Source organism: Adelges cooleyi, unplaced genomic scaffold (assembly GCF_023614345.1).
Source record: "Adelges cooleyi isolate 19-005CV unplaced genomic scaffold, UGA_ACOO_1.1 ACOO_flye_CR_arks_rails_tigmint_CR_PRNA_23, whole genome shotgun sequence".
Lineage (NCBI taxonomy): Eukaryota > Metazoa > Arthropoda > Insecta > Hemiptera > Adelgidae > Adelges > Adelges cooleyi.
This window is the reverse complement of record NW_026095893.1, coordinates 9,359,183-9,382,989: the sequence shown is the minus strand read 5'-3', so window position 1 is coordinate 9,382,989 and position 23,807 is coordinate 9,359,183. Positions and strand designations below refer to the sequence as shown.

The 23,807-nt window shown below is 30.8% G+C and overlaps 1 protein-coding gene across 3 annotated transcripts; it reads right to left on the bottom strand.

The window, feature by feature from the left end:
- Positions 1-915: 915 nt before the first annotated feature.
- Positions 916-20,242, bottom strand: LOC126836001 (uncharacterized). 3 transcript variants are annotated; one of them, XM_050568935.1, is made up of 7 exons: positions 20,047-20,242; positions 5,645-5,899; positions 5,274-5,559; positions 4,985-5,182; positions 2,947-3,678; positions 2,681-2,769; positions 916-1,729 (listed from the first exon to the last, which is right to left on the bottom strand). In XM_050568935.1, the coding sequence occupies exons 1-6, from the start codon at positions 20,050-20,052 to the stop codon at positions 2,759-2,761; spliced, it is 1,488 nt and encodes a 495-aa protein (XP_050424892.1). In that variant the 5' UTR covers positions 20,053-20,242; the 3' UTR covers positions 916-1,729; positions 2,681-2,758. The 3 variants fall into 3 exon arrangements, with proteins under 3 accessions (XP_050424892.1, XP_050424891.1, XP_050424893.1); XM_050568934.1 differs by having other exon boundaries at positions 2,694-2,769; XM_050568936.1 differs by lacking the exon at positions 2,681-2,769 and having other exon boundaries at positions 918-1,729; positions 20,047-20,241.
- Positions 20,243-23,807: the final 3,565 nt, after the last annotated feature.

The window sequence follows — 23,807 nt, the reverse complement described above, 5'->3', positions numbered from 1 at the left end:
AATATGCAAAAAATGTTATATAGGTGGCTTGTATAAATTGGAAATTAATTGGATTGTCTTTTATCTACATTCTAATTTGTATTAACACCAATTCCCGACAATTCTTCATAGTTAGTTATTATTAATATTAATAATGAATAATTATAAACCCAGACTGTTACAATGATACATTATGACTCGTGTTTACATATTATTGTATATAATTCATACGACTCAAGAGCAGTGTATATAGTAGAGCTAAACCAAAATTTCACTAAAAATTAAAAACAACAAAAACCCTAAAGGGGCTAAGTTGAATATGTCAAATCGGGCGTTACAAATTAGGTGCTAAATATTTGTGGTGGTTTGAAGTCGATAGCATCAAGTCACGCGCCGTGGGATTGCACCTTTATGCTTCGCACTTATTAATTTATATTTTACGCTGTCATTTCCTCAGTCATAACCATAACCTTCACATTTTACATATTTTATACATCATATTGGCAATATTTATACTTGGTTAGCTTATATTATGAAACATTTTTATTCTGATTTCTGTTATTTAAGTTTTAAATTGTTAAAAAAGTTGTTATATATAAGAACCTATATCGCTTGAGTACTTTTTTTTATAGCGGCTTTCTAATATTATATTAGACAATGAACAATATTAAGACTGGAATGGCTTGATCTAAAAATATTAAGCCTGTACTCATGAATTTGGAATAAATAATTTAATAAATTCTCTTATTAGAAAACTAAAAAAAATGTACAAGATATCCTGAAGGTGGGGCGAATTCAAGGGCGGGTAAGTTAAATGACAATTAATACACATTACTAATAAAATGAACACAATAATAATATTATAATTTAAAAAAAACAATGTATTTGTTATTTTTATAACGTGTAAAATTACATTTGTACATAGTATATTATATTTATAAAAAAACTCTGTATGGCCGATTGAATATTTAATAGAGTTTACAAAAAATAATACCATGAATAAGTAATTTTATTTTTTTTGCAAATACCCAAAGAAAATAATATAGTATAAACAAGTCTTAAAAGAACATATCATTATTAAAAAATAGAAAAATCAAAGTAAACATGTTTGAAATAATATGTTGAAAATAGAAGTTAAGATACTTACCCAAACAATAAAGTTATTTCATATTAATATTTTTGTGACAATTGATCATTTGTTTTACAGTCTAATCGTAAAGTATAAATTCTCAACCCAAAATATGTATTATGAACTAAAAATAACATTACCAACTAGCAATTATAATAGCATATCATCTGAGGTTTACTCTATTATAATAGTATAATTTACATTTCCTTAACGTAAAATTAACAATAATTTGGTTTTATACCATTCTCTTAAATATTATTTTTGTTAATTTAAATTTGATAACAAAATGAAAAAAACGTACGATATTAATTATGAGGCAATTGCATTGATAGTTCTTTATACATTGTATATTATTACATAATATTATGCTATTATAGCTTTAAATATTGTATTATTATGTCGACAGTTTTCTATAGTGTTTGATCTTGAGCAAATGTGTTTTCTTTTAAGTATAAACGCATAAATATAAAATATAAAATGTCTCGTACATATTTGAGTAAAAATAATACATTATAAAATTGACTAGCTAATTAAACACACAATCATTAAAGTAATCGTGAGTCAATCGTGTTTTATTCATTTTCTTAACTATGTTTTACTTCACTGGGTCCACGAATTATTCTAAAACAAACAAAACCATACAAGAATCATCAATATTATTTATAGCATAAAAAATATGTAATGAACAATAAAAAATAATAACAATTTTCGTAGCTTAAGTTTTTAAATGCACAAGGATATCCACATTTTACTTCTACTTCATCGATTTTAGCATATTCTATTTATTTAATAGGTATTTACTTATTTAATTATTTTATTAGTATGGTTATAATAAGTTCAATAAGTGTTTTTAGATTGGTACAACGTTGTGTTTTTTTTTTAGTAACAATTTTTTTGTTAGAATGAAAATACTTTATTTAAGTAATACCTAAGCTATGGAAGATAAGATAATATTTTCTATATTTATGTTAATTCTTTATTATTTATTCATGTTTTATAAACGCACGTGGCTCTTAAACAATAATACTTTTATAGACCAATTCATTTTAAAATAATGAACTCGGATAAAAAGAAATATTTCATACGTATATTTATTGACTACGACATATTATAGAAAATAATATAACTTTAAATTAAAATGTAGTTATTATAAAATTAATAGTATACTACTTTAAAATGATTATTTTGTACTTAAATGAAAACTTTTAAAACTAAATTATTATCATTTATCAGTTATTTTTCTTATTTGATTTGATCATTGTTATTAATATTATTAGAAAAATGTACTAACAAAAGTTGTTGGTCATTGATATTAAAAATAAAAATTGTTCCATCTAACTGTACCTAATATAACTGTAGTTGATGTTAATTTGAGCATGAAAAATGATTTTCCAGTTTTTAGTTTATTACTAGTTTGTAAGTGGTTATGACATTGGAAAATTTTTTTTATGTCTATCAAACTGGAATATGTTTAGCTGCTTTCTAATGAATTTTGAAAGCGAAAAACTTGTAATTTTTAAACACTCGTGTTAAAGTTTTTGTTTTAGACTAGGTAATAGGTATAGTGATTACTGATAGTGTGTACATAGGAAACGTGTTTGATTTTCTGAATTGTGCAATTTGAGTTGGCCATCGATACAAGTTACAAAATCATGATGCATCTAGAAATTAAATGACATGTTGATACAACTTGATGTAATAAAAATTAAATTTATAATGCTAACATCTATTAATAATTTGGACAATAGATCAATTTTTAATTGGTTATTGCGACTTGCAATTCGTGTAATATAGAACGAATACGAAATTTATGATTTATTACACGTGCTGGTACTCACATTGTCTACTTTGCAGCATATTGAAAAATCTCTGAACAGTTTGTTTTAACCTAGCTTGGTCTTCTGGGCTGGAATCGTTCGGGTATTTTAATGGCACAATATCTGTCTCTCGAGCAGCAGTTGAAATTTCTCTTTCGTGCACAACAGACCTAACGTTTGACTCGTTTTCTTCTAGAAATTCGTCTTCGTCAGTCGTCGAGACCGTAGGAGTGAAAAAACTCGAAGTCAATTTTTCCGGTTTCTTATTCGACGTTTCTTTCTTGAACGGCATTTCATCACTGAAGAAATTTTGATGCGATTGCTCTACAACGTGCTCTCGAGAATCAGACGCCGAGTGAAATTGGTCGCCAAAATGTTCTTGTGATAACGCCGGAACAGGGAACCCTCCTAATTGTTGTCCAAATGCTTGGCCGTTTATTTGGTTGCCTAGCGAATAAGCTAAATTCTGAAACTCGTTGTTCACTGCGGGCAGTTGGCCAACAATTGGGTTTTGTACATTTCGAGTCAAATAGCTGTTGTCTTGAATCGGAAATCTGGCATCTTGTCCTCCGTAAGCTAAACTCAGAGCTTGGTTTTGTTTTGCAGCTTGGAAGCCGAACGGTTGCGGTGCAAAATTGTTTGCTTGAGCTCGCTGGTTAAAAGCTTGTGTTTGGATTCCGTTATTTTGACCATTATGTGGCAGCCTTATTGGTTTCAGTAGTAACAACCCTGCTTGCACGCCATTTTTATCAACTGAAAAAATAACATTAACACAATTAATACCCCCAATACATATATATTAATCTAATCTAACATAACACAAGGGAAAGCTGTATACGTTTAGCAAACCAATTTCGATAGTATATATCTATAATAATTAATGGCATTTGGCTATGTTTTTTTCGCATACGTGATCATCGCCGGGCACAGCACTCACGTGACATACTCACATATTATAGAAAGTATTATTGACCATACGGAAGTGTGTGCTTACGCTATAACAAATTATCATCATCAAACCCACAATGCAGCCATCGCTATTTCTGTGTTACCTTAATGTTATGCTATTGGAGGCTTGTTTTAATATCGACATGCTATCAACAACCGTCGAACACAATGATATGGCGCTAGTGTGCTATAAGTTTGTGTATAATTACTATTATCCGTTACACAACAGTAGTCGGCGGTAACGCCATTTTATAACAATACTCATTCCAGGGACGTGCTATAGATGTTGGATGTATGATTAATTCATACATTTATTTTTTTTAAATAATAAATGACAGCAATAAGTGTTTGAACCTAACCTAATAATAATTAGTGCTGGTAAATGTATTATAATAAGTCGGGGTGCCACATTACATAAATTTCTACGCGCTTCATAAAACCTTAGGTGATTCTTAGATGTATTGTTTTAAATTATATTATGCTGTAGAACGGAAATATAATTATATATATATATATATACTTCTTTTTATTAATTATTATAACTCTGTGGTAGTTAGATTGAGATAATATTTTAAATCTTTAACTGACGAGAAAAGGACAAGTTTTCTTAAAAAATCAACTAAATAATTTTATAACACCTTAATTTAATTTTTTTTAGCTTTTTTAAGGACTAGATAAAAATGTAACGTCAGTATAACGACTATCCTAACATCAAAAATTAATTGAGTTTCTGAGCCGTAATGGAAACTCGACGGGAACTTACATTTTTTTTTTGTACCGTTAGTGTATATAAAAACTAACTATTAGTGATAAAAATATTAAAAAATGTGTTTTTACTTCTGGATAATGGTATCAAAGATGCACCCGTTCGAATTTTATCTCTAAACTAAATGACAGTGGTTAGTTAAGTTGACAAAAAATATTATTTGATCAATAACTGAAATATTTTATTTTTCCATTAATACCATTACTGTTTAGAATACTAAAATGAATTACTAATATGTTCATTATTGCCTTATTTGCCTATTGTAGCAAAGGAATTCACAAGTAATAACTAATTTATGTCGCATTAAATACGTACGGTACATGGGTAAAAATAAAAAATACTTACACGCATTTTGAACTTGATTAGAGGATCCGATCAGGGGATTAGAAACTGCTCGTTTAGCAGTGTATCCTTGATTGGCGTATCCCGCATCGTTGCTATATTCACCCTGACCTCCGTATGTCGCTGGGTAACTGATCGGTCTAGGAGCCGCGTAAGCCGTTTGCGAGTACGCCTGCTGCACCCCCTGGTAACCTCCATAGTCTGAAATACACATATATATATATAGTAATACGTCAAGTGATTATAATAATATCAAGATCGGCCAACGGTATCGCCGGTATATTAGCATTACTAGTAGGGACGGGCAATTGAGGCTGTATGTACGCTAGTTGATCGTCGTATTGTTGATGTACGCCCGAGTCAAACGCGTGAGTCGCTACGTTTTTTCCCAAGTTCGTGATAGCCTCCCCTTTGGTCTGTAACAATTTTCCTTTGGCTTGGACCACGTGCCCCTTGGCCTTGATCAGTTGACCCTTCAGGGCTAGCACACCGCCCGTTATCGCCTTGGCAGCTTGGAATACCGATGCCATGATCGCCTTCTTGACGCCCCACAAGCTAAACGATTTCGTGTGGAAAGACTATAAAACAAACAAAAAGGCAAATGGTTCGATTACGCTCAACCAGTGTGTGCACAGCAAGACACGCCTGCCGGCATAACCTCACCAGAGGTAACTGCTGAGCACCGTAACTTGCGTCCGGAACTCCGAGGGATTTACCGGCCGATGAGCCACTCAAAGTGCCGAGCAAATTCAATTTTTTGGAAAGCAACGCCTGGATAATTTCTCCGGATCTCTTCGTTCTAGTATTGTCACTGTTGTACTCCAGACCGTCGAAAGCGGTGCTTTCTGAAGATGTATCCACAGACATGGATGCAACGCAGCAGCATACGGCAAATACCGCCATCAGACATAAAGAGATCTGAAAACAAAAAAAAAAACATTTAAACAAAACGACGTGATATAATCCGTCGGTGTCCGCGTGCTGAATAAATTCAGCAAAACTCCTGGCCAAGTTAATTTAGAAAACATCAATCATATATCATTATAATCAATTCATTTCGAAACAATTTAATGGCTCGCACGCGGTGCTGTTAATAGATAATGAGCTATTTGGTGATTCGTTATTTCGATCGTCATCATAATATTTATTTGTTTTGTGAGCCACTATAGGTGAAAGTTAGGAATCGGTTAATACTGTTATTACGGAACTCGTTTATCCTGAAACTGCTAGTTCCGGTCATCCCAAAATGAAAGTAACGATTACCTCATTTAAAATTACTAATAATTTGTGTTCACCCAAAGTTGTGGAAACATGGTTAACTTCTCGCCTTCATTTAATGGCTGTCATAAAAACCTTCCTTCTAACTTCCTTACGTCTAGATAGGTAAGTTTTGTTCTGACCGTGATATTATATTGATAATATTATTTTCAACGGTAAGAATAATATAATAAATCTTGCGGATCATCTGTATTCTTTCATTTTCAATATCGGAAACCGGTTATTCAAAAATGTATTCTTAAATAATTACACAACCGAGAGTCCATTCTTAACTTGGAAGTATAGTGACCCAGACCTTGCTTTCTTCGTTCGAAGGTTTGATTAAGCCCCGACAAAAATGAAATGTGAAATCGTATAAACACTTTAAATATAAGTTTAAATTGTAGTTTATGTTGAATTGAAGTTAAAGTTAAACATGATTGAAAGGTACTGGGATTTATTTATATCATTTCTACTCATATAACCCATATTTATTAAACCAAGTAAACACATCTATACTTGCTTCTTATTTTAAACAGAGTATAGATGGTGGTATTGCGAGTTTTGAGGATAATTTTTAATTTCTATAACAATGAGCTGTCAAGCCAGCTTAAACTAATGAAAACCGTTTTATTTCATGAGACTGTTTCATTCTTTCTTTGAACTTCTTTGTAGGTAAAGTTTACATTGACATCGTTGCCCGTAGCCTCAATAAATTTCGATAACCCAAATCAGATTTCTGTAATGTTTCAAGTTTGAAAACAGCAAGTATATCTATACCATGAAATCAAAACTCACATAATAAAGTTAGAGTTGTAACACCACAATATTAAATGCAATAACTGATTTATGCTTAAATAATATTATGCAATGATTAGTTATGTAAGTTGTAGCAAATACATGACCTATTTTAAGTAAAGATGAAAAAGTCCTCTTAGAAATCTATTTTATATCAAATACACGACAAAATAATAATGAAAGAAAACACATTTTTAAAAGCAATTAACGCGTATTTAAGTATTCCAAGAACGTATTATTTACTAGAAATATAATTTAAAAAATACGTTTTCTAAAAAGTAATAATCAGGGGAACGGATAAAATTCCAAACATAATTTACACTTTATTCTCTTAATACCTAATATCTCCAAACGAGCTAACCCTTTTTGAAACTTAAATGGGAATAAAATGTAAATGTATGTTTTAAATTATCTTTTTATAAGAGTAAACATTTGCTGAAAATGTTGACTGGTCGATAACCAGTTTTGAATAATCAATTTTAAATATATTACAATTTAAAGTTTAAAACGGAGAGAAGGTTGGAGTATTATATTTATCCGACCATATTACTCTACCACACTATCAACGATCACCTCTCGTCCAAAACTAAAAAAAACACTTTTTAGGTTTCATAAACTATGCTTTTCAATATTATAAATTATTATATTTGGAATAATTAGTTTAATTGGCTTAAGTCTCAAACTTCAAATAAGGCTTATCTCAATTAAGCCTTATTTAAAAAATAAAACATACACATACCCAAGCACATAATATTATATATACATGATAATTTTATCGTGAAGCAATTCATATATTATAAGGTTTAATAAGAAATACAATTTTTATTTCATATCTTTTTTATATAATTTGATTTCAATTTTTTTTGTTATTACACCCCCTCCCTCCCCCAGCTTCGTTTGTTTTAAACCATTTATTAAAACTTAAAAGGTTACGCATACATTTCATTTACTTTTTAAATTGTAAATACTGCCCTAAACATTTTGACTGGTAGATAACTTATTTTTAAAGTTATAAGAATTTAAAAGTTTGGACTACATTACACTATTCCTCCTGCCCTAAACTTAAAACTTCAATAACTTCAAAAATAGTTACCAAAACTAGTTATCGACCAGTCAAAATGTTTGTATATTAATCTCAATATAAAAATTTAATGAAATGTTTGCGTTACTATTTAAGTATCAAATGTTTCTATCAAAAAACTAAGTTGGGGGGGGGGGGTAAAAACAAAAAAATGGTGAAAAATTAAGATCATATGGTATAAAAACAATATGAAAAAAAAAATTTCAATTATTTTTAAGCACTATGAGATATTGAGTGGTCCATGACAAAAAAATCAGCCTGTATAATATTATTATCAATCAATAATAAAACAAATTTGAGAAATATTGTTCATATAGATTATGAGTTTGGTGACAAATACCTATGGACAGTTATCAGTTTGAATAAGATCTCTGATGCCATGGAACTTGAGTAGTTAAATTTATTAAATTATCGTATGAAGTATAGACTCAGCTGTTGCTCTCTCATAACACATTTATTTATCGTTCAGATATTTTTATACATCATTTATTTTTAATATAATTTAATGTTATTGATAGGTTTTACATTATTTTATAACTTAATCTTATTTATGAATTATGTTTTAAATAACATCATTTATCGTATTCCATCAATTATCCGACAGAAACACGTTAATGGATTGGTTTAGAATTAAATTTCGAAAATAACAATAGAAAGTTATGTCTGATTACTGATTAGTAATTTGTGTAATAATTGTGAGCTACCGACCGATTACTTCCGAAGTAAATATTATATGCGATGGACTACAATGGCCACTACGATACCAGAGTTTTTTATATGAATTAATTGTATTTTATTGGTGTATTAACGGAAACCGAGTAACGGACACTTGCCGTCAAATTACACCATAATTAACGGAGGTAAATATGCCCGACGATTATGCTTAGTTATAAAAAAATATATTGCTATCGTTCAGTCAAAACATGTAAAAAAGTAAACACAATATTATAATTTAGAAATATTCCTTCAAAGTTATAATATATTTTAATTTACTATATTTCTTTTCCTTAAATCAGTACAGTAAATTGTAGTAACTCAGTAGACACTGCAGAGTTGGCGATATTGCAGTATTGAAACCGTTCCAGGAGAACATGTAATAGTAAATAGAAAATAAACCCGGTGCAAAAATAGTACTCGTCGTAATAATTTCTTCGGAGTAAATAAACATTTCACAATTCAGCCGTAAGAGAACAGTTACTGTTAATTCAGAAAATTTGTAATTTTGTTAAAATTTGTTTGGCTAAGTAAATATTTTTATTCCACAATTCCATACTAGATGTACACCTACAAAAATCACCTGTAAATGACGAATCCATTTTTCACAAAATTTCTGGAGAAAAAAATATAAAATTCTTTAAAAATGCACTAGAATGAAACTATTAATGACCAACAGTGTCCAAAACGATTAAATTCCTATATAAGATTAAACAGTTAATAATACTCAATAAGATAACAAAACCAGCCAAGGACTATTAAAATTGTCTTGGGAACTGATGTAGATAATATTAAGATGTAAATAATTTCATATAGTTTTGTTCACCTATTTTTAGCAATTATTTGCCCACTGTGCATTCGCAATGCTTGCATTTTTTGTCACTGGTTGGCGATCTGGCGTTAATTTTAATAAACTACTATATTTAAAAAATTTTAATTTTAAATTTTAAAGTCTTAAAAACAAATTAAAAATACAGATTTGAGATCATGGTATTTATAATAGGTACGGCTGACGATGAACGAGTAAAGAAGTTCATCAGTTATTTAAAAGTATTTATGTGAAATAGGACTTTGGTAAGAGGATGCGCACAAAATTACAATGGACCAACAAGTCTAAGTGCATGGACCCTTACCGGTGCTTATGATATTTTAAGAAACTAAAACTAAAAAAAAAAATATAAATGGTAACTGAATTTAAATTAGTTTTTTTACTCTGGAGAAACTACAATCAGTGAATCCTCGTAGGACATAACATATAATACGAAAAATGCGAATCTACGGGTTATATCTATTTTGAATATTTTCACGTGGAGAGAGTTTTAGAGCAACGCAATCACAACACGATGGACATATTATCATTATGATTTATGAGTAACAAACGCTTGTTTATTTTACTAATAAAAATTCCATAATAATATAATTTACATTGAAACTTACAATCTACCGAATGAATCTTTGTTATTAAAACATTATCTTATCCAACGGACGATGACTCGCCGATATATATTATCATATTGTATCTAACTAACCTACTATATGGCTGATAATTGCATGATAACCGGGTTCGTTGAAACCGCGGTACTTTCACCAAAAAGTTTTAAAATATGCTCATTCTTATGAAACCGTTTTCGGCGTATGAGCTCATATCAGAGCTGAGCGGACTAGTTTACCTTTGCCTTAACTGGATCGGTCGCCAACGCATGTTACACATAATAATATAATAACCAATACTTCCAATATTTGCATTATTTATTTTCAAAATTACCACCTCAAACAGATGACCTGAATCTATCTGGTAAGTGGCCCGTACGGATCCACATATGTTATGAGATCAGTGCACCTATAACTAAAATTTTACTTGGCAAGGACACTGTGCCAATCGTTACATGACGCTGTAAGTTTATGGCCAAAGAGATGTGAATGTTCGAACGTTCAAACGTCCTTGAGGTCGCCGACCACGACGTATCGAAGATTGTTAACTTTATCACTATATATTTTGTTATAACTACTTATTACAGTAATTATTCACGTTATTGTGGTCCTTAGGTGAATAACCAGATCGTTTTATTTCGTACTCCATACTCTCCAGTATTGCGATATAACTACGAATGCCGGTTCCGTTCGTTGGGCTTTAAAACTATGCACTAATAAGACCTAAATATGAAAATTACATGATTAACTGTACGATTTTTTTATATGTATTAGGAAATCTGTTTTTTACATTTATACAGTTTAACCAATTGCTTACTTTCAGATCTTGGTAAAATATAACACATACACGATTGAATAACATAATAACATAATCCATTTGGATTAAAAATACGAGTATATATTATTATCTAGTATTGCTTTTACGTATTATGTTCTCAGATCAAGGTGTCATAACTGGTAAAAATCCGGATAAAATTGAAACCCCATTTAGACACTTATACCAAAACCAGAAACATTTGCATTCCTTTTTAATTCTTGTCTCAGAGGGTAAAATTTATATAATAATATTATCAAAAAAAAATACAGTAAAATATGAATTTATATTTTTCGCTATTTGTGAAAATATTTTCTCATAGTATATCATTACTTCTTGGTTAAGTACGAATTCGTATTCAATTTTTTAATGTTACTAAATTAAAGTTGTTTGTCAATAAAAATGTTTAACTATTATAAGTATTGTTTTATTTCTACCATTTATTTGGCTATTAAGTTGATAACGGACAACGATTTTTAGTTTTAGACTAAAGAATAATTGCATTGATGCTATAAATAAAAAAATCGAGAGGCGTGGAAAGAATTAAGAAATAATAATAGTTTGAGCTTTAAGGTTATATTTGATTTTGTTTTAAGGTGAAGAGAAAAGAAGATGTATATTTCTTTTTGACGTATCGAAATGTATAATAAGATATCAATTTTTTATAATCAAATATTCAGCTTTTAAATTCTAATATTATTTCTTCACTTATTGGATATTTAATTTTAACTCAAACAAACATGAAAAAAAATGTATTTGATTAATCTGCATAATATTTTATTTCTGTATTGACAATACTGTCAAAAATCGTTTGTAACGATCAACGTGAAATCGTCTGTAAGAACAGAAAGTTTAATTTTATGGACACATCAAACTTGTTTTAACCAAAATACCAACTGGTTATTAAGAATTCATTTAATATAATATTTACCCAGAAGCCAAGGGTTATAATTACATTTTTAAAAAACTTAAGTCAAGTGTAAAATTTGTTGTATAATAAATAATAATGGTCTTTGTAAAAGACATTTTTATTTTAATTTGGTTGTTTTTATGATCAGCCGTTGTTAGTTATTTGATAGAGGACAAAATGTAGGCAATATTTAAGATCAACAATTCCTGACAGCATTTTAACTGATGAGGGGTATATTAATGTTAATTTGAACATCAAACTTTAGTTCTTAATCTATTATTCTATGTGCTAAATGTTGTAACAAACTTTACGATAAAAATTATATGCACTTGATAAGCGGGCAAGTGTGTACGTTTTTTTAGTTTTATTTAAAGTTGTTACGCCAATTACGATTGTTGGTTTATAATTAATTAAATTTTTTAAACAGAAAAGTTGGCTAAAATGAAAATTGAAGAGTCTTCGATCAGAAATTGTAATTTGAAAAATCGACCGTCGTATAGTAAACACTAAACTGTAAGATAGCATCAACTTTGACGTGAAATTTAAAGGAAAAAATATACGTTTGACTATACCACTAATCAAAATTTCTATTTTCGTTAATCACATAAGGGAAAAAAAAGGCACCACCACCGAATGTCGTAACTAGATTTTTAAACAAATTTTCTTTTACCAATTGGATTTATAAGGTTTAAAGTTACCATACCATTTTTTAAATTAAATCAAAAACCTATAAGATTTTAACGTGTGCAAAGAATATGATTATAAAAATAGGTACCTACTTGCTTTCATTGTTATTATTGCTGAAATTTATTAGCAAGCATTAATCGGTGTTTATTTAATAGAACACTATTAAGCTCTAGTTTTTATTGCACAAAAACCATTATCTTCAGAACGTATTTACAATGTGTTCAAAATTAAAATTATATTTTTTAATTTAATAGGTGTTATCTTGAAGATAACGAAGATGATTTTGTTATGGATAGAAAGTGTGTTAGAATAAATCTATAAAAAAAATGTATACAAATTTAAAGTGTAAGATTTGAGATAACAAGTGACCGTTTTAAATTTTTATGTAGCCGTTGAAGACTATTTGTGATCTAACTCCAAATAATTAAAATAGTGATATGGTAAAAGAAGAAGATGATGAGATTAAGTGTTTAATGTAACATTTTTATTATTATAAGACACACGTTTGAATTCAAGTTAAAAACGTTTCTTGTGATATTTTAATAAAATGCTGTAATTAATGTTGCACAAGGAAAATGTTTATTTGCCATTAATGACTATATATAAAACGATTACATGTTTTGTAATAAATACAAGAAAGATATAGGTACCCGTTTGTTGTTTTAGTAATACGATTATAAAAGTAGATTCTGCAATTTCTAGTGCAATGGTTAGTGGTTACATCAAATTTACATCAAATTACAACACCTTTTATTTGTATTGATCGACGAAAATATACCAATAGTATAAATTATACATACCTATATTATGTTTGTTCAATAATGATATTCATATTATGTTTTGAATACAAATCCTAAAAAGTACAATGATAAATGTAATATTTTTTTGTTGCCACGGACTAGCGATTGATTCTTCTAGACCAAGAAAAAGATATATTGTCGAAAAAATGGATAAGTCTATATGAAAATATCTAACAGTATACCAAGTCTAAATGGACATGGTATACTTAAGATTTCCATTTATTTGATCTGCAACGTCAAAATATACTGCTAAACAATATACAACCGTGGAAAAGTCTGTACATTTCACTACCACAAACTGATCCACACGGTAATACGCGATAATAGGAAAGCTAATGAATTGGTTATACCACTGTCTAACTAGTACAGTACAAACTGTCGCTACGTTTGAGGAAATTTATCAATAGCCACTAATCTTAATCAATTAATTTATGGTGACAAATAACCGTTAGAAATTTCAAATATATCCTAGTTTCTATTTTTATACGGAAACGTGGATCGGTGTTAAACTCGGAACTCATTTAAAGCTATTTTTGAGGTGACTTTAAAGGAAGTTACCCTCTTATCAAGTTTTCACCACGATTAAATACAGTAAGTATGTGGGTCTAAAGTACCCATATACTTATATTAATGTACCGAAACAAATGTATTTAAATATATTATGTACGTCACGTACTATAACATGCTTAAGTATTAAGAACTGTAATAACAATTTGACCCGCAACACTACTTATAAATCTATTTACAACAAGTTTAACATAAATAACACGGACCACGGAAACTTGTCAGAGATGGAATAAATTTGCCTGTCCCTTATCCCTATTACATTTCAGTGTTGTACTGTTTTAGAAACACGGTTTTTACAACGAAAAAAATCAAAATTTATCATTCGAAAACGTTAATTATTATTGTTTTTAGACTATATAGTCAGTGTTTTTAATAAATTGCACATTAATTATTATTAAACAATCAAATCATTAATATAAGTTTGCACTTCACGTTCAGTCCTTGTTTATTATAATTGCAGTTATTATCACAGCCTAATAAACCGAACGTTATTGTAGTTTTCCGTGATCGAGCATACCTACTCATGCGTTCTATTAGTGTTATATAACATACCCACAAGCGCATATTCGCATAAGACGTACATACTGGAAAAAAAAATCTTGTTTCCAAATATTATATTAATGCAGCGATTTTTTAAACGTTATTTACAACGCGGATTAATACACTCAACTGTCACATAGTTTAAAAAACAATATTATGATATTAATATTAACGTGTTACGAATTTCCGCTGTTGGCGCATAATATACATAGATTACTGTCACGAAATCGGAAATGTCCCACAAAAAAAAAATAATACATGTTTATACTTGGCGTTTCTCACTGCGTGGATCATGATCGGAACTAATCATATAGGATGAGCGCATAACTTTGTACAGTTATATCTGTGTATTCGTCGATTGACGGCGGTAATTAGTAAACTCGGGTTCATGCTTTCTAAGCAGACAATGCATGTATTTGCATCGTGTACCCGAACGCCTTAATGTTAGCCGCCACCGTCGCCCACAGTGTCGCGCCCCGATCAAGAAGAAGATCATCGATGGTGTAACGCAAAAAAAAAAAAATCATCACCGGAAACAATAATATCCATGGTGAAACTACTCAAGGTCGACTTGGGTGCAACGTGATTAGAATATATACTATAATCCTTACCTGCGCACTCATTCGGTTTAAGCGAGTATCTATTTGACTATGACGGTGCTTTCTAATTGTGGACGCTCTCCGACGATTAACACAGTAAGTGCACACGTTTTCCAAGAAAATAGCCGATTCAGTGGTTTTATTATTTACAAATTATATCTTCATTATCTATATTATAATCGTTGTAAATTATCCCTATAGTAATATGAGAATATGATCGCTTCTTTCCACATAGTTTCATATCACATATCAATTACTTTATATACATTGGCCAACCTCGCATAAATTTAGTAACTCTTTGCAGATGATGAATATATTAATGTTAACATTTTTAAAAATATTGCATACTATTACTATTGCTTAAGAAGCGGTACCGTATAATAATATACAATATGTTGTCAATGGCCTAAATTCGGAAATGTGGTATTTTTTTTCGGACAAGATTAAAACAAATGTTATGAACAAACGATAACACCTGTTTGACAATTGTTAGTACGTAGTAAGTCGCCAGAATTGTAATTATTTGTAGACATTTAATTATGATAAATACAACTAAATGTAAATATTTGATTTGTATAACTCGTTTAGACCATATTTACACATGATTTAACGATTGTTTTAACATTCTCCAATTTATTAATTTCATCGATAAGACTAATTATATAGCTCAACCATCAGCCTATTTTCTCGGACGATGGCTCGTCAATTATAACTCCAAGTTCGTTTTCATTATCCTAAAATACCTGAATCCCAATAGTAAAATTAAAGCACACACCAAGGATTGGAGTGTTAAGAATATGTTTTTAGTTTCGATGTGGAGTTGAGAAGGATATGTTTTTACAATAATGTCTTTTTTTTCCTTTTGGATCCACGATATCTTCTAAGCCACTGAACCGATTTCTTCGTGTAGTAACTCTATAAATCATAAATCATGTCCAAAAGGTACTTTATTGGGCCATAAATTAAAAAAGTTTAGACTTTCCCCTTCAAAGTAGAGAAAACCACCCAAAAAATTTACCTACATACTTTTCAGCTTAAAATTAACGGCACTATAACTTTTTAAAAAATAGTCTAATTAGTTCCAAATTGATATGGTACATTCTTTAGACATAATACTACGGGTAAACGTCGACAAACCAAAAAATATCATAAATCCTTCTCCTAGAAGGGGTGGAAACTTTTTCTGTATTTCACTTTTTCCTGTTAACTTTAAGGGCTTAAGATCAGAAAATTAGACCGAAGGCAGATATAGAATGGGGCTATAACATGTACAATTTTCGCAAAAATCTGTAGTCAAACTTTTTTCATTATGGAAAAATAAAGGGAAATTACACTTCAGCCGTAGTAAATTTCTAGGCTGCTATGTGTGAGTGAATATGTCAGTCAATATGTAATTGAAAGTATTTTCATTATATTATTAATTACGATATATTGGTATCTATGGAAATAATCATTATAGTCAGGCGATCAACCTTAATTGGAATGGTTATCCCAAATACTAGAAACACATTTTTATACACATTATTGTCATGACAATGCTTTTTTTATCAACATTTGTTTTTTATCATTACAGATTCGCATCTAACCGTTTACTTCAAAGTGTTTTTATCACTTTTAGTTGTAAAACTCTTATAGACATGTAACCCCCCCCCAATGACGTTTAATTAGATCTTATCGTGCGCTTTATCTTTATATGTCATTACGTTGGACGAGTGTTCTGATGGTTTTTATTTACAGAAAATAACAAACTCTTTGTAGTTTTTGTCCAATAAACAGAGTATAAATGTTTATTCAGAGGCAGATTATGAAAAATATAAGTTTACTTCCCGGTGATAGTAGGAGCGGTAACTACAGTATTTTTTTTCTATCTTAAAAGTCACGATAAGAAATGGAAGCCGTTCGGTGGTTACCTTATGGGTTTTTCCGGGCACGTACACGTCATTTGAATATTGAGTTTTTTTATTTTCAAGGAAGGTCTGTTTAATACGTAGTTGAGTTTCTCTTAATCTAGTGGCCTGTCAAATTATGACCTTTTTTTAGAACCCGTACAATAATAACTTTCGATTTTTTTTATAAATATACGAAAATTGTTCCTCGAGTACAGAGAGCCGAAGAATCAGGTTTCAAGTTCGTACTACTATTTTTATCACATAGTAACGGTTACATATGTCATGTGGAAATCTCTACGCATTTAAGAATCCATCTGCAGAAGTGCTCCTTTTGTTCAATAAACATCTTACTTATTATGAAAAGGTTAAATCATAATACATTTTTTGTAAACATCAAACAATTATCGTTGTAAATAAATATCAAAATGATGAAAGGTGTAAGAAATTAAAAATAATTCAAGAACGTTCGTTCAAAGGTTTATGAGTCAATATATATTTTGTAGTTTCATACACAAATTTATTGATTGGTCCATTAAATTTTAATGAATTAGTTAATTTATTATACTTAGTACAACCTGCCGTTATACTTTTAATTACCATTTGTTGTCTTTTATGTTAAAATGTTATGCAAATAAATGTGGTGAGCCATTGCGCTAATTTAATTTTAATTAGGTATATTACGGAAACTTTCATCAATTTTAATACAGTTAGTATTTTAGAAATTATAATTTCAAATGATACGTTTTCCTGAAGTGATCGACATAATAACTAGATTATAAAATATGCGAAAGCGCGGTCGACAGGTTATACAGGGAAAGCCTGATGGTCATGACGTATATTTTTTAAGATGTATTATTTATTTGCCGGAAAAAACTGGCATACCTAACTTACCCTCGGCAACCGAAAACAAGCGTTACACCTTGATATGAAAAGTTTTGTACCAACGAAATGTATAATGTTTTTCTGCGAATTATTGTGTACCCTCGTTAGCCGTTTGTCTTATGCCAAATGTTATTAAACACATGATGGCGCTGCAGTTGGAATGGCAATTATTACTCCTATCGTTGCATCTGTATTACGCGTTTATCAGTGGTGTTATTATTATTGTTATTATGACCATTGTATTGAGTTTTTTCTCGACTCGCGGGCACGAGACGTTTATTATTGCCGTTATAACATACGGCGCGACTTTCACCTTCGAACATCAAACATGTGCGGTTTGACGTTTAGCGGCAAAACGGTACAACAACAATGCAAAAACAAAAATTATATGAAAATTATTTTCTCGTTCCAGCGGGTTTTTCGGAATAAATTTCAGTACTTAAACCGTTTTCTTTACATCACTGCGTTTGCGTACAAATTGAAGAACATTTATTATTGAATAAATAGTGCAATAGGTACTAATGATAGTACTATAGTTAATAGTTGAACGATACTAAAAAAAAACTGAACCACATATTTTTAACAGCGTCAAGAGCAGCCTGGCAGTTATTGGTCGAAGGCGTGTAATGCTGATTGATCATTGAAGGCCTGAACACCGGAGGGATTTTATAGGGTTAATAATCTGAATTATGATTCACACGGGACAGCTAAATTCAATTTTTTAGAACATAAACGTACAACTTAGATTTTAATTTGAACACCTGACTCACGTGCCGTATAAGAACATGAGTTACAAGAAAGAAAAATGTTGTTTGAAAGTCATGTTGCCTGTTAGGTTTAAATGTTTTCCAAAAAAAAACTATAAGAATAGATTGATTTTGATTTTTAGGAATTCATCAGATTTTAAGATTTGGGTTTAAAATCCACACCTTGGGACAGTCATACTAACCAGATCATTCTACCTTTACTATTGAATTGAAATGTCCATATTTAACTTTTCGATTTGTGTTTAAAATGTACAAATGTAAAACCTATATATTTTACCAGCTTTTGTTGAAATATGACCCAAATTGTTAGCACGAATGGTTGTAGGAAATTATGTGGATTGTTTCAATGATAAAAGTATGTATACACAACTTGAAAAATATTTGCTTTTGTTTTAAAGTCTCTTAGTATGATAGGTGTCTTGATGGCGTACCTCGTAGAAAACCGTATTTGGGTTCATGATGAAGAACATAAGCGTGCTTATTGTTTTGAGTAAAAGTAAAAAGTCTCTCCTTTTATGACTTGTAATAACCTATAATGAATGATCACTCCAAAGAGGGTGTGAAACCACGTGAACCCGAAAATGTATAAGCTTTTGTTCACCTCTGATGTCTCCAAATACATTGGTGTATTTGTATAGCTGTGTAGTAGCTGTATAATGAATTGTTGCATAACCTGCTCGCGTGTGCTTATGGGCTTTCAAACCAAACACGTTGTTCGGTGGTATGTCTAACTGCGCGGCGTCTTGTAAAGTAATTTATCGGCAATACAAAATGTAATAATTAGTCACATGACTCCAGTTGGGAAGTCGACAAAAATGATCCTTATGGAAAAAAATGTAATTATTTTAATTATGTGGATTGAATCACATCGGAATTAGTTACCTGTGCTTAATAATGTACCTATTGCTCAAAACGAATAATTAACAAATTACAAATTATTACTTGGTATGTAGGTGACCCATTCAAAAGTGAATCTCGAGTCGTCCACCATGACGATACTGAGTAGGTATAGCGATCTTGCAAAATAGAGAAAAACGTTTAGTATTGTTTCAATGTTTTACTCGTATGTACAACTCTCTAAACGAGAAAATTAGCTATTGATTTCAACCTAACGTTTTTTACCCGTTATTCTGAGGCATATTAATTGTTATATCGTATGCACCGGTGTGGCGTATTAAACTAGTTGTATAAGCTGAACCCTACAGTTAATCTCATTTGATACCCAACCACCTATGTACACCAATTGGGCACATTTAACAGCCAGTATGTACTAGACGTCATAACTATTGACACGATAAAACTACAATTTTATCACAATTGAAATCTTACCTTCATGTTTGAAATCAAAAAGTTGACGCACTTTACCGGTAATAGAAATTTAAAAAAAAAAACTGACTCTTATTTTACTATAGTGTGTCTGTAGCCTGCACGCGACGTATCCACGCACCACGCTAAACCACTCTCACTTTATCACACGAAACACTTGCACTCTCACGAGCGGTCACCACTGAATACACACTCACACGAGCGGTATCATCTCATAAGGTTTTACCTGGGTATGTTTTTGACCCCACCACAAGACCACGTGTCTTACACAACTCCAATAATACCAGACACATAAGCCCTTTCTCCCGGTTGATTTTTATTCAAACCGTTTGGAGTGTACCTGTACACCCGCCCACCCATCCGCCTGTAGGTACACACTTTTTACAATAGTATGCAAATCACTGACATAAATTATTGAAACGATGACCGCACAACGGTAATTTGGACGTCTTCTTTACGCCATCATCTTAAACGTACGTAGAGCCAGTGTTGATTTTTTTCCATTTGGTCATATTATCGAAATCCCGGAAACGTCGCACATCGCATTATATCGCCGGGCACACCAATTAAATATAATAATTCAAACAGCCATTACTATTAATATAACCGTAACCATCGATGGCATTATATTATTATCATATCATACGCCACGCGCACCGTACGAAATCGGAGTATAGAAATAATATGCTATTATTATTGCTTTTCCTACTCGCCGTTTTTCATCGATCAGCATCCCATAACAGGACATACTATTATGACGTCGGGCATTATCGTATCGATGTGCATCAGATATCACTTAAGCCGCAGCGTATATGAACAATAGGTTCTCTTGGATTTATACCACTGACGCCACGAGAATATAAAAGTGCGATGCTACTATGAAAACAACGGTCAATATACCTGATAAGGTGTCTAAATGATAGTGCATAAGAAACCTGAATCTAATTCATTGACAACGAAGCTAGGCAAAGTTATTTTTTTAAGCTGGTTTATGTTCAGTAAATTTTACTTTTGATAAGCTTTCAGTAAAAAGTTAGTTGTACAATTTGTATTATAAAAAACCCCATTTTATTCAAAACATAATATCGCGTGGACCGAGAAATGTGATGGTGGGTTTTACTTTGTCATTAGTCTTATAAATTATTAAGAAAACTACAGATACTCTCTGTAAGCATTAAAAACGTTTTGAAAATGTATGTTTGTCTGTTTGTCCTTTATGCATTAGTACATCATTCATCCGATCACCATGAAACTTTGGAAAGTTGTTGAGGACACTCCCGCAAACCTAACTGGCATAGTCTTTTCGAAAATTCCACCCCTAAGGGTGGTCTCAAACACGAACTTTGTACTTTAAATATTAAATGTAAATAAATAAAATGTTTGTAACTATGGTAACCCAAAATAAACACTTGGTTTGTAACCATGGTAACTACGGTACTCGAGCAAATGGTAGGTGATGATTAAAGGAACAGGCCAATTCTTTGTACCACGATTCTGGGCAAGCTTTTAACTGTGGAACGGGATCTGGGACCGGGACTGGGACCCTTAAGTAATAGGATGACATAATAACCGAAAAAAGTGTCACAAAAACGCCGTCACCCTGTTATCTGATAAGAGATAGAAGATTAGAGATTAGAGATGGAGATGGGGGTGAAAATGGGGGAATGGGAATTATTTTACTCAGCCCTAGCAGACTAAATCTTGGGTAACGCCTAAAATTATTAGGAAAACTACAGATACTCTCTGTAAGCATTAAAAACGTTTTTTAGAGATATTTGTATTGTTTATATATATATATATATATATATATATATATATATATATATATATACAGGGTGATTCTTATATCATGAACCAGTCAATACCGAGTTTAATTAACAATTGAATTTTTTTTATAATGCTTTTATAAAACATGATCTCAATTTTTCACAATTTTTTTTGTTTTTACCCCCCTTCCAACTTAGTTTTTTTGATAGCAACTTTTGAAACTTAAATGGTAACGTATATATTTTCTTAACTTTTTAAATTGAGAATAATGCACTAAAATTTTGACTGGTTGATAACCAGTTTCGAACAACTATTTTTAAAGGTTATAAGAGTTTAGAAGTTAGGATGGGAGGGGAAGTGCGTTTGGGAAATGCGCGCAGATAAAAATAAAAATACACTTCAACTTTCCTCTTGCCCTAAACTTGAAACTTCAATACAATATTTTTACGAATAAGGATATCCTTAACTCTTAAGTATTACCTATACAATAACAAATAAATCCAACACGAGTAGGGAACGCAAACTTAGCGGAACACTATAAACTTCTTCTGTTATTTACGGCCACTGCGCCGTAATCGTATGTTGGGTTGACCCTTTCAGTCGATACTGGGTGAAAATATTGTATTATATTTGTGCCTACTTGGAGCTTTTGGACTATTTGGGCTAATATTTTGGTGTGTTTTATTATTACACTGTTGTTAGGTCTAGTATAGTAATGGCCCAGGAAAGCCAATAAAGAAAATTCACACACCGAAGAAATAGTGAGTGAATAAAAATTAAAGAAATGTAACCGATAGGCATAAAAGGATTTAGGCAGTTAACATTACTTGAGCGATAACTGGTAAAGCAAAAAAAAGATACCTACATTGATAACTATACCGCTATATACTTCTATTTATTAGTATTAGTATTAGTAAATATTCCAATCACATGTCGAAACCTAAGCCAGGAAATTAAATAATAATGAGTCTGCAACTTAGTTACAGTAACAAACATAGTAGTATATAAAAAGTGCGGTTTGCATTGTAAATGTCACCGTGATACACGATGTCAGTCTAAATTCTTTTTTTTGTGATACCTATTTATTAATTTTGAGCATTTAATTATACTATAGCTCGACAATTAATCATTAAGTTTAATTTACAGTGCAATTGTTCTAATTAAAGAAATTAGCATCAATTATAAAAGAAATTTGGAGAACAGTAGAAAGGTATTTCAAAGGATATTAATGTCAGGAGAAGAGTTATCGTAGTGTATGATCTAAAACACATTTTTTTTATGCTATAAAATTATCCAAGCACTATGTGTGTTTGATCAACGCCAAAATCATAGGCTAAAATAGTATTAGTTACATTATATTAGCTCAACATTAATCTAGAAACTCGGATAAAACGTTATAATACTAATTGATTGGTTTTGGACCACGTAAAATGTGTTTGTTTCAACTTAATTTGATTAAAACAGACGTATCAATAGTTTCCTGGTTCAATTTTGCACTCACACCGGTATCATCTCACTTTCTAAAATTAACTGGCAGTTACTATAACTCGAATTAACCGATCTGTTTAAATGTGTCGATGGCAAATGGTACACAAAGTACGGGTGTCATTTCTTTAAAAAAGTAGCTATGCATAACTATAATATACACCTAATAGCCTCCTCCACTCTTGTACAAATATTACAAAAACTAAAGATTTTAATTTTTACTTCCTATGTCACATATAATAAACACATGGAATAATAGATTTATAATACATTTTCAAAAGTTGTTTTCTGTAAAAATAAGAAAAAAATGCCACTAATTTTTATAGTGCTTATGCACCATCGACATATTCCTCATGCTAATATTATTAGCTTTAATTTGATGAATAACCCTGCAAAACTTTGTTGTTCAATTAGTAAAAAATAAAATTACTTTTATTTTGAATGAATTTGATTACATTAGATCTTCTTTTCTTTTTTACCTTCTTACACAATTGTTCATGATTTTCAATTGT

Excerpts from the sequence above, each read along its gene's own strand:
- LOC126836001 (XM_050568935.1), bottom strand. Across the intron at positions 5,183-5,273 it reads TCAATTGCCCGTCCCTACTA|ACTATGGAGGTTACCAGGGG; the intron begins GTAATGCTAATA and ends TGTGTATTTCAG. Across the intron at positions 3,679-4,984 it reads TAATCAAGTTCAAAATGCGT|TTGATAAAAATGGCGTGCAA; the intron begins GTAAGTATTTTT and ends TTATTTTTTCAG.